Source organism: Procambarus clarkii, chromosome 11 (assembly GCF_040958095.1).
Source record: "Procambarus clarkii isolate CNS0578487 chromosome 11, FALCON_Pclarkii_2.0, whole genome shotgun sequence".
NCBI classification, from domain to species: Eukaryota; Metazoa; Arthropoda; class Malacostraca; order Decapoda; family Cambaridae; genus Procambarus; species Procambarus clarkii.
The window spans coordinates 37,233,973-37,247,041 of record NC_091160.1 but is presented as its reverse complement, the minus strand read 5'-3'; the positions used below and the strand labels follow the sequence as shown (position 1 = coordinate 37,247,041).

Below are 13,069 nucleotides of genomic sequence, written 5' to 3'. Positions count from 1 at the left end.
TTATGAGTGTACTATTCATGCCATAGAACAGCAACAACTGAACATAACAAAAGTGCTGGTGAAGAATAATTTGAGAGAATTAGTGTGTTTAAAGCGGTCAGATAATACATTTGATCTATGTTAAATCCTATATGATAATATACTCTTTAACACTTGTAATACACAGCACACTGAAAAATGTAGTAGGAGGGAGGAAGGATTCGGAGAATTGAGAAGGGGAGAGAGCAAGGGAAGGGGAGAGAGCAATGGAAGGGCAGAGGGCAAGGGATAGGGACAGGGCAAGGGAAGGGGGTAGGGCAAGGGAAGGGGACAGGGCAAGGGAAGGGAAGAGGGGAAGGGAAGGGGGGCAAGGAAAGGGAGAGGGAAAGGGCTGGGGAGTGTCATGGAGGGCTAGAGGAGGGGCTGGGGAGTCAGGGAAGGGACAAGGGGAAGGGCAGGAGAGTAGTAGGGTGGAAGAAGGCTTAACAGGTGCCCAATTATCCTCATATGTACTATGGCCCATGTCAAGAATTGTGCAAAAAATCAGGAATTTGGAATAATTTATGGTTTAACCCACACTACATAATGAGAGATAATTGTATACACGTACTGTAAAACATTTCAAAATAGTTATAGACACGTAACACCAGCTGTAACAGTAACCAAAGCAGTCTTACCTCAACTTAAGATATTTTTGGAGAAAGAAAAGTGATACTATTTGGTACTTTTTGTATTACTATTATTATAGTGACCTATCAGTGCATATAACTATACTGTACTTGTGTACTAGAGAGTGAACAGATCCAGGATCAATGTGAGAAACATCCAGCTCACTTTAGTGTGTAGCTCTGGACATGGGTGCGAAGTTTACAAGCAGAGGGCAGAATCCAGGCTGCTTCACTGCATTACGTTTTGTGCATATGGAGGCTTATAGAAGTGAGAAATGTAGAAATAATGCTAAATTAATTGTACTTGCACAAAAACAACATGCTGGAATAATTTTTTCTATCTTTGGCGGTACTGAGATTAAGTAGTAAAGCACTGCATTTTCACAGGCTTAAGACTTAGAAATTGTTTAAAATATTAGTTTTAATAAATTCTCATACAGTATCCAAGACACATTAATAAAGCTGCCTCTCATTTTATACACTGCAGCACCCTGCATTCAAGCTCTAATTAAGTGCTGTAAATTATTCCACTATTGAGCCAAAGGTGCACGGTTTGTGTTCAGCTCACCCGCAGCCAGCACGGCAACCTGAGTCCTGCTACCCCCATACAGGTCTGTCGGCCACAAGCATAATACACCGTCAGTGTCCAGAATCACATATACAGTACCTTAAAAGTCTCTACTTCGCCCTCGGCCACATCTTTTCCCACTTAATTTTTATAATTCATTCATTAAGGTTCACATGTGATGTTTTTAAATCAAAACATGAGGAAAGCAGCAGCACTGTATGGAATCTCTTCCTATTAATCCTATAATCTACTCATTATGCTCAATTAGTATTAAGCTTGTCATTTAAGTTTATCATGCCCGAAACGCTTTGCGTAATAGTGGCCTTAGGCATTGTATGTACTAGCTCTACCTATAAGTCAACCAATCTTTGTCAAAATTTATTGTATGTATGTACCTTACCTAAATAAACATTTTATTTTATTTTTTTTTATTTTTTATAATTTTTGACATGCTGCACTTATTGTATGGTACAGTTACATATAATATAATATTTTACAACACTGTCCAATTAACAAGGCCTGGAACTTAGATTTGAGACCCAATATCACACAGGGAAGCAAAGTGCGTACCACTTTTGTTAGTGATTGCTACTATATGCACATCTTAAAACTGTCTACTGGCGGTCTGCTCTATTTACCTCAAGATTCACAAAGTAGAAAGTATTCTTTTAATGTACATTATTCTTTCCTTTTGTTGTCTCTTCCTTTTTACCTTTCATGAAGTTTCTGTTGCAGGCATTTCGTGTTTCCTACTTGGCAAATTCTACGTAACTGTTAAGACACTCGCAATTTATGTCACATTCTTGTCTCTTAGTGCAAGCAAGTTGTAATAGTTGTTGTTGTTTTAGATTCAGCTACTCAGAACAAAATGTTCCAATTCTTTGGAACATTTTGAATTCCAGAAATTTAACTTAATTCTTTGATGATAAGAATGGCTGGCAGGTGTGGTAACATATTCATCTAAAATACAAGATTAAATTTGAAGTGCTGCTGTATAGAGATATTCAGAGCACTATGCTTAAATCTTCAAGCTAACAAGTGTTGCAATGCAATGTAGCCAATAATGTAAGTATGTGGTACCAATTTTGATTATGACGAATACATTGTGCTTCCAGGGAGACACTATGCACCACTCACTCGACCACGTACTCTACACGATGATGTATTTTCCAATATATATAGTAAACAAGATAGGTGTGTGTAAACTGTGTGTTGGGTGTAGTAAACTTCAACTTACTACATTACCATATAAAAACAAATAACTACTAGCAAGCGATGAGTCACAATAACGTGGCTAAAGTATGTTGACCAGACCACACACTAGAAGGTGAAGGGACGACGACGTTTCGGTCCGTCCTGGACCATTCTCAAGTCGATTGTGAGAATGAATCGACTTGAGAATGGTCCAGGACGGACCGAAATGTCGTCGTCCCTTCACCTTCTAGTGTGTGGTCTGGTCAACTACTAGCAATGTAATACATATATGGTTTCACAATTAAAAAACATCTGAAATTGGTTTCATATCAATTAAGGTATTTATTACAGATCTTACCAGCACTGTTGACTGCCACTCCTTCCATAACATTTGAGGTAAAGTAGACGTCATTGACAGTATGGGCGGGTTTAAGTTCGACATGGTGAGCAGCGATCTTTGCATGAGCTGGTACAGGTGGTGGGTTATGATGGGTAAGGGGTCCACCATTTTCTACTCCCTGATTATGAGTGTGTAAGCCAGGGTGAGGATTCTCAGGAATGGTGTTGGACAGAGGGCCGATACTACCAACTAGACCCGAATTCCTATCCACGCTTAACTGTGGGTGGATCACTGTCACCTGTAAAATATAATCTTAATATTAATATTGTTTTCTCTAAGCCTAAGACAAGCTTGCTGAATCTTCTTAAAAATCCCTCCTGGGCCATACTGGAGAACATAAGAATAAAGGGACCTGCAGAAGATCTATTGATTCATTTCAGCTTATGTGATTACTGACAGTTCACTTAACACTTAAAGCCATTCCTAACTCTACATCACGGGGACTGCCAAGTACTGCTCACATTAGAGCAACCATCAGTCCCCTAGCCTCAGGTCTACCACATTTTTCCTGAGGGTTGGGCAGTTTCAGGGCCAAGGTGCAGCAGGTTATAAGTGACCTAAGGGCTCCCTTTCAGCCATTGAACCTGGTGTGCCAGCTGAAATACACAGATCCCTATCCTTAAGGAAGGGATCTTCTGGACATTCGTTTTGGACACCTGCTTGAGCTTGTGCCTCGGGAAGCTGGTTCTCCACACTTGGACATTTATGGTCTTTGATGCTACCATAATTGCAAATGGCGAGGCCCCACTCAGTTCGAAGGGATGATGACCCTTTTGTGGTAAGCATGACTGGACTTCATCTTTTCACCCTATCAAGGTTTTTACTTGGTACTAGGATGCCATCCTTCCTCACATTCACAAGAAGTTGGAGAAAAGGAGGAGATTGGCATAACTCAATATCTTCACATTTATTGCAGACCCCTTCAAAAAGAGAATAATCCTCTATTTGTCACTCTGATAGGTCCCCAGGAGCTGGGGACCTGTGGTGTTAGACAGGGTGCTGCTGTCAGAGGGCAGTCAGGAAAAGTGTTCAGGTAGGAACTAGCGGTTTGATCTGAGCACTATTTGGTATTCTCTGTTATGTCAGTTAGGGCTTAAGAAGGCTTGAGTGTTTGACTAAATTTGTTGTCACTTCAGGCTAGATTAAGGTTACTTAAATTTAAACCAGACATGACATTTGAGATCCTTGCTGCACCGAAACAGATTGTCACCCTCCTTCTGACTGTCAATAACCTGTCCAAGAGAACATTCAGTGGGCTAACCTTGAGCAGCAATAGAGTTACTCTGATACAGCAGCTTTTAATGTTCACAAGAAGCCAGATTTTAAAGTATTGATACCTTTTACAAACTTACTTCTTACAACAAAATCTAAAGATATATAAACTGAATGCCTTTAAATTTTTTAACTTACACACGCACACACAATATGCCAAAACTAGAAGACAGAAGAAAAAGAGGTGATAGGATCACTACGTACAAAATAGTAACAGGAATTGATAAAATTGATAGGGAAGATTTCCTGAGACCTGGAACTTCAAGAACAAGAGGTCATAGATTTAAACTAGCTAAACACAGATGCCGAAGAAATATAAGAAAATTCACTTTCGCAAACAGAGTGGTACACGGTTGGAACAAGTTAGGTAAGAAGGTGGTGGAGGCCAAGACCGTCAGTAGTTTCAAAGCGTTATATGACAAAGAGTGCTGGGAAGACGGGACACCACGAGCGTAGCTCTCATCCTGTAACTACACTTAGGTAATTACACACACGCACACACACATATGTCTTGTCATTAACCTAAATCTCATTTCAAGAACTGCCAAATGTTTAGACCTTCTGGCTTACTGTACAATTAGCTATGCTATGTAACTATTTGATGAAAGTTGGTATATTAGAAGACATCGTAACAACATCCTAAATTTGCTTGTGCATATTAAATTTACATTTTTATTTATTTTAGCTGCGTCTATTATGAAGCCGTCCCCATCCCGTGCAGCAGTGAACAGCAGAGGGGTTGTACTTACAAATTCATAAATTAAAACATGTATTCTATCTGATGTAGGAGATTGAAACCTTATGAAGTATATATATGTTTATATCTACAATTTAGACCTCTTGTCATATGTATGATTCTCTGTCCTGTGTGGCAGTCAATAGGAGCAGCATCCTCACCACAAAAAATATAAATGAATTACTCCTGTTAGGCAAAATTATATATTAAATTTGTCAGTTGAAATATTAATACCGAACAGTAAGAACAAGTTCGAAGATTTTCAGTTAATTCATTATCGTCTTTTTGAGACTCAATAAAGATTATTGTAATCTGTACCTTTTAATTAGTTGGCAGAAGTAAGATGTCACAAAATCATGCACTCTCCAAATTAGCATTACAGTTCTTCGGCAAAATTAATAATTGCATCAATTAATTTAACACAAAAAATTTTGAAATGCTATAAAATCTATTCTGTGTAAGATAATACCTATGTAACACAAGCACATCAACATCCTGAAAGGTAGACAGCTTTATCTATATGATGCATAAATGAACAAACTTTTTCAGCAATGTTAAAAAAAAATTAGGTTTAAGACAAGACTGTCCTGATATATACTGTAGAATAACTCTAATGTGTTGAAGACATTTTACTGTAATCCCAGTTTTTGTATACAAAAAGCAATTTTAATAGGAGAGCTTGACAATAATACATTTTTATTAATACAATTTTGAATTGTGTAACGTAAAATTTTAGGATGAAACGCACCGTCTGGACATATTCATTGCTGGTAAATCTGCCTCCCAGCTCAGAGCAGGATAGTTTGAAAGCACGGTTGAGGTAATATGCAGGCTTGCGATTTGCGTAGTGAATCTGACGAAGGATAGACTGGTAGTGATGTGTTGTGTGAGTTCCTGAAATTGTTGCTCCCTGCCTGGTGATGGATGACACTAATCCTAGCTCTGAAATGAGGTTGTCTGGGAGGACTAAAGTTTCATGATCAGGGTTGAGAGGTGGGTAGACGGACACTACACACTCATCCAGTTGTCCCCCCGGGGTGGGAGCAGTGGCTTCTTCGGCAGCTGCTGACAAGTATACTCCAACATCGGGGAAAACACGAAGTCCCTGGCGGAATGATTCGTATTCCTCGGCAAAGTTTGTAGTGCCATTGAGCTCAATACTTGGCTGGTGCGGCTGCATCACTACCACAAAGCTCTGAGCAGTTGCAACCTTCAGTGCCTTACCAGAATCACACCTGTTCAGGAAAAGATATATCAATAAATAATTACATTTTTTTAACATTAAACACCTTGTTTGGTTAGCAATAATTCAAATATTTAGTAATACTTGATATTAGGACAAGCTAAATAAATATATAAAGTATATATATATACTGTATATTTAAACTGTACACATATGTACATGTAATTTATATATATATATATACAGTATAATACATATATAGTTATATATACATACATATACATTTGTACCTCATATCCAGGAAGACACTACAATACCTGGTGAGCGAGGCCCATTTGGCATAACTAGAGCAATTTTGTATACAGTATGTAATAGAGATAATGAACGGCATTGCTTAATATACAAAGATTTAACTATTTTTAACAAACCTCATTTATTTATTATCATGAGTAAAATATTTAAAATATGAAAATGCCTACACATGACTGATCTATATAGCTGTAAAAAGAAAACAAACACTCATTGCATACTTTTTTGTCAGGAAATTTGTAAAGAGACAAAAACTTTCAATGAAATACAATAGTATGGAATAGAATAAACAGAGATGTCTGGAATACTTTGAATAATCTGGGGTGAGTAGACAGATGTCTATTCATTCCATGCATCCTCATTAGGTATCCATCCTCATTTGTATCTATCAAACACCACTTGCCTACCAGTGCCTAAGGGGTAGCAAGATCTAGCTCTCTATGCCCCGTCTCCAAGCCATTTAAACCTGGCATGCTAATCAACACTAAACATTTTCATTATATTATATATAATTTGTGGAAAGAATTGGTTTCAACAACCTCTTCCTTCAATGCATTAAACTTGCTGATCACTGGTACAAAGAATGAGAACTCCTTACATTTCTCTGACTCAATATTGGTGTGTCCAGCTTCCATCCCTTTGACCTTTCCCTTCCCCTTCCCTTTGACCTACCTCTTTTTAATTTAAACTGTATGTGATATTGTTTGCTTAATAATTATCAGAATGTATAAATAAAGGATATTATGATAATTACTTCCCTTATTACCCAAAAGTAAGATGTTACCTTAACAGAGTCTGTGAAATACCACTGTCACATAACACCCAGGAAACCAAATAAAATAATTATGTAATAACTTAGTGGTCAAAGAAAATCCACTGTGTACCTAACCAATATTAGAAATATTGTAGTGTACATGAGTTACGAATCATTCTCCAAGGGATACTACTAAAAGTCACCATAAGTAAAGTACAGTAAATAATTCAATGAATGCTGCCAACTTACAGCGACCGGGCATCATCCCGAGCCGAGGGTCGCTCGCTCACTCTCTCTCTCCTCCATCTATAAAAGAAGTGCCTGTTCAGTCAGAGCTATAATTTTCACAGCACTATCTATGTTCGAATACTACAAAGATCTACAGACTTGCACAACAGAAATACACTAAGGTATGGTGCCAAGATCCATTCAAGAAAGTAATCGGCACAGGGAATTTAGACAAAGAAGCAACTCCAGTACAGTAATGACGGGTAGAAGACACACAGACCATAAGATGCCATAAACAATATTGTAGGCTTCTACGTTAGGCTCTCCCAGGCCTAACAAGCTTCAGTAACAGCAAGCTAGTTGGACTGACTAATACTAAGCCTGATGGTTACATAATTTGTTATGTAAGACGGTAACAATGCAGGGCACCATTCCATATGATGTTCACATAAATTTGTCTTTATTTTTTAATTCTCATCTGGGCTGTAATTGATATCGCTATCAGTTAAGTATTCAGTAACTGCTATTCATCTGTATTATGACCAAAGATTAAAGGCAACATTATTAGAGCTAAGTGTAAAGCATTTATGTACTGCAGAATTAGATTCCCGACAGTTATTGCATTCACATAAAACTTGAAGATGACAACCAAAACAAGGATCCCAAGTCATCTTCCCTACATTCTTCCTGAACCTCAGTTTAAAAGAAAAAAATGAAAGATGAGAAGAGGAAGGGTGGGAACATGAGCAACTAAGTGTTGCTACAAACAATGGACTGGCTACAGGAAAGCTAGAAAAATTATGTGGTCCAAAACTGCATTTTGTATGACTGTCAAAAGTAACTGGACCAGGGGGCAAACAAATCATCTTTCACTGGATTTAGTAAGCTTGCAGTGTGAAGTCACAGAAGCATAAAAAATAAGGAATGGGGCAACATAGACAGTGACACACACAGAGATCACACTAACGTGATGCATCAAATGAACAAATCCACAAGGGCCGTGACGAGGATGCTCCCGGACGCAGGTTCGAATCCTCGCCACGGCCCTTGTGGATTTGTTCATAGACAGTGAGCTTGTGGTTCAATGCAAATGCCAACAAATCCACACCCAGAGCAGCAAGTAAGTCACACACCCACTGAAAGGAGGCCTCATCTAACTTTCACTCTCTCCCAAATGAACTAAAATAGGGGAAAGCCAGCAGCCAGCACATTCAACACTCTGTGAATGTTGACTGCTGCAAGGAATAAATCCAAAAAAGCAAAACTATGGCTAGCAATTAAAGCCGATAGAGAAAACCTGAAGAATCCTTCCACCACCCACAAAAGAGAAAACAAGTTAAGAACAGTGTGGAAATGCAAGACTGGGCTAGATGGGAGAGAGAAGCAGTGGAAGGCAACCAAAAGGTGTACATTAAAGACTGCTGAAATGTGACTGCAACAACATTCAAGACCAGCACTCCAAAATGGCAATGTGAAAAGTTATGGCAAGGAGCTAAAAGTGTCCCATAGACCGAAATCCCAATAGACGCCAGAATAGCCAAGGTCAAAGGGATACTACATACTGTACATGCAAATAGGAGCTAAACCAGGATGCATTCAATCACCTAACAAGAGAAGAGGAAGGAGCTGACATTAGTTGGAACACCTGAATCAATAGCTAGAATGATGCTCATAACTCATTCAATATCCACTGTACTAGAAATCTTTAATTAGGAGATTCTCTAAATGTTGTACTATATGATCTTGAATAATTATTTCCATGTGTGTAACAATGAGCAAATTTCACCCCAATTGATTGATAGTTACAAGGTAAAGCCTCTTTCCTTGTGCATGTTTCTACTTCTGCAAAACTGTTCCTGCATCGAGTAACTTTTTCAGTCAAAGATTTCACAACCTTACTTTTTCTCAACCAATTCTCAACCCAACAATTTCTCAACCAATTCTATTTGCTGACGACACAACCTTCATTTACTCCAGTCCTGATCCCCTTGCTCTAAATGCCACAGTAAATACTGAGCTTAATAAAGTCCATCTGTGGCTAACTGCCAACAAACTCACCCTTAACATTGACAAAACTTTCTATATTCTGTTTGGCAATAAATCCTCTAATCAAATAAATCTCAAAATAAACAATACCCAAATTTGTAACAAATTAGATGGCAAATTCCTTGGCATTCTCATTGACCACAAGCTGAATTTCCAGGGACACATTCTAAACACATCAAAAAAAGTTTCAAAAACTGTGGGCATTCTTTCTAAGATCAGATATTATGTACCACGCCCTGCCCTGGTGACTCTCTATTACTCCCTTATCTATCCATATCTCAACTATGGTATTTGTGCTTGGGGCTCTACTACCCAAAATCACTTATGTCCTCTAATTACTCAACACAAAGCTGCTATTAGGACAATATCCAATTCTGGCCCCAGACATCACTCGGTACCCCTACTCAAATCTCTGAATATGTTAGACATTAAGTCACTGCACATTCTCTCATGTGTATTATACATATATAAAACGCTAAACTATAATGCCAATCCTGATCTCAAAAGCTTCATAGAAGGTTGTAACAGAACCCATGAGCACCACACCAGAAATAAATACAGTTTTGATATTCCTAGAGTACGACTTAATCAAACCAGAAATGCTCTACAAATCAAGGGGCCCAGAATGTGGAATGACCTTCCCAACCATGTTAAAGACTGTACCTCTCTCAACCAGTTTAAGTTAAAAACGAAGCTATACCTAATAAATTCCCTGTAACTCACCTTACCCCTCTGTTGTCAACCCATGTATGTTTTTTGTTTTTTTTGTTTTTCAAATCAACGCTGTTTGAATGTAATTTTCTGTAATAATTTGTAATTGTATTTGTGCTGCTTTTTCAACAATGTTCCCCCCTCTTTTACCTCTATTTTTATTTGTACTCAACACATCTTATTCTTTTTACCCATTAGTTTTAAGCTTTAGTCATTAATGTTTTTCCTGCCCGAAACGCTTTGCGTAATAGTGGCTTTAGGCATTGTATGTACTAGCTCTATCTATAAAGCCAACAAACTTTGTAAAATCTCTTTATGTATGTACCTTACCTAAATAAAATTATTATTATTATTATTACTATATATATTTTAACATCCATTAATATTTTTGGGTAGAATTTGCCGGTGCCGACAGTTTTATGTCTGATACATTGAGTTATGAAGTATTGTACATCCTACTTGCATATGCTAATAATCTAAAGGAAGTTATGTTCATTATCTCAGTCTTCAACTTTATCTTGCCCTTGTGAGACATCATTTGGATTACACAGTACAGTTTTGGGCATTGTAGTGTACTACAGAATGCACAAAACTTCGAGAGAGCACAGAGAACAATGACTATGATTCCTGGTGCCTGGCCACCAGGAATGGAGAGAGTGAGAACTTAAACTAGTTTCACATGCCCTGGAGAGTCATGAAGTAAGATGGTATAGGCTCGTAGTGAATAAATGTAGGAAAGGCTTTTACAGAATGGATATAAATAGGTTTATAAAATGAGAGCTCAAGTTCAAACACTAAACAATAGATTAAAACTGGGGAGATTTTCATAAGATTAAGAAACAATGGTTCAGAAATAGGGAGCCAGTAGAATCGTTGAACATGTTGCCAATAACATCAAGAAGCAAACTCACTACAAAGTTACAATTATAGGTTGTCTGTGCACATGAGTGAGGGCGGTTTTTATGTTCTATGACATTTATTTATATAGCCACATCGGTATGAGTGATACATACAAAATGTTGGTGGTGAGCGAGATTGGTCGGCGTCCTGGTGTGGGGAAGTCTCTGCCATTAACGTAAGCCACACGCCGGACAAGGGTCTCCAAGTTGGTAACATTATTGCCTTCAATCGTGATCTGTGTCATTTCTGTAAACAAAAATGCTGCATCACCAATTGCTACAATATGTGCAAAATTGTACACGTTAAGAGTTAAAAATTGCATGCAAAAAATGATTTACACAATACTTTACCATTGTTGGTGAGAAGTTCCATACTGGGTTGCAGCAATTCCATGGCTGGAGTATCAAGGGCTTCTTGACAGCGCGTGAGGCAAGACAGAACGCGTGGTGATTCCAGAGCACCCACTAGTACTGACAATCCAGCTAGGTAACCCGTCAACCCATGCTTCATGTTACTCTCAGATCCTGGAAAGGAAATATGCATTAATTTAAATCTTTACCAAAGCACAAATTAATATTTTTCAATACATTACAATGCAATTGATCTATTTTATCATCACTTCCTATCACTTGGTAAACTAATTCAAATGCATATAAATGCAGAAATAACCCCAATACCAGAAATTTATCCTTGAAGATGGCCTACTTCATATCAATCAGTACCCCATCTTATTCATAAGAATACATGTTAAGACTTGTCATGTGTGAAACAAGCACCTGTCCAAATTACAGTCATCAAAGGAGAATCTTTCTTGCCAATCATGGGACAACTAGATACTGTACAAGCAAAGTGTTTAAGTGGCTAACATGTGGTTGACCCTCTATCTTAACCAAAATGTGTGAAAATAGTGCCAGCTCTTGCAGCCTAAGCAGAAGTGTCAAGTCTACCAAAAGGAAAGGCTTATGCCCAAAATGCCCAGTTCTGCAGGCGATGAGTCACAATAACGTGGCTAAAGTAAGTTGACCAGACCACACACTAGAAGATGAAGGAACGACGACGTTTCGGTCCATCCTGGACCATTCTCAAGTCGATTGACTTGAGAATGGTCCAGGACGGACCGAAACATCGTCGTCCCTTCACCTTCTAGTGTGTGGTCTGCCCAGTTCTGATTAGTTCTGGTAAAATAACCAAGAAGTACTGAAGAATCTGAACAAGTCCTCAGTGTCTGGCAAAGACCTCATTCTCCTGACAATTGTTGTCTGAGAAGGTCTATTCTTGTCACCACAAGCAGCAACAGAATCACTTACTACACTTCCCGCATGGCACTATGGGCAAGATTAGAGCAAGTCCAGCTCTTCAAAGACAGCATGACTTCCATCACCACACGGGAGACATAATATCCCAGTATTTATGATGATATTCAATAGTTCAAAACATTACTACAGATGTAAACAAAAACCTTAAATAAGTCTTTCTAACCCCATATAGCCCTAAGGAAAGTATGAGGCAATAATGAACGTGCTGCAGCAAAACGGTACAAGAACTCACACGTTAAAATTAAAAATTGGTGACTTATGTTTGAGACATTAGATAAGTCTTATTTTTTAATAAGTAAAGTTGAAATATATATGAGAAATTATTAATATGATAGTAAGCATGTGTTTTACACACTATGAATGGTTGCAACAAGGACTTTCCAAGGGGAAGTTTTACAGATGACAACATACTGTAGATGACAACATACTGTAGATGACAACATACTGTAGATGACAACATACTGTAGATGACAACATACTGTAGATGACAACATACTGTAGATGACAACATACTGTAGATGACAACATACTGTAGATGATACAGGAAAATCATTATTTCCTGTAGTGTACTGTGAAAATTGAGTAAGTTATTAAACATGAGTCTTTGGGATTTACCTTATTAATGTACATTATTCCCAAATAGCTAATGTATATTAATTTCAGCATTCAGAATAACTGGTGAGTCCTTGGATAATTCTGCATCTTCAGAATATTTGCACTGGCATCATTGGAATACTAACTAATTTAAATTTATTTAAGATTAATTTCCCTAATAATAGTCCTACTGCAAATATTTCTAGTTTAG

The 13,069-nt window shown here is 38.0% G+C and overlaps 2 protein-coding genes across 2 annotated transcripts in view; one reads left to right on the top strand and one right to left on the bottom strand.

Moving 5' to 3' along the window:
- Positions 1-13,069, top strand: part of LOC123758317 (syndecan) — a 453,223-nt gene that overhangs the window by 185,073 nt on the left and 255,081 nt on the right. The gene's annotated exons all lie outside the window — the stretch shown is intronic.
- The window catches only part of Cals (calsyntenin 1), a 33,236-nt gene that overhangs the window by 7,740 nt on the left and 12,427 nt on the right, over positions 1-13,069 (bottom strand). Inside the window, exons 9-12 of the mRNA XM_069322610.1 lie at positions 11,299-11,472; positions 11,062-11,194; positions 5,566-6,052; positions 2,768-3,047 (exon numbers count right to left, since the gene is read on the bottom strand). Of these exons, the coding sequence (XP_069178711.1) occupies positions 2,768-3,047; positions 5,566-6,052; positions 11,062-11,194; positions 11,299-11,472 (1,074 nt within the window). The remainder of the gene's footprint in view (positions 1-2,767; positions 3,048-5,565; positions 6,053-11,061; positions 11,195-11,298; positions 11,473-13,069) is intronic.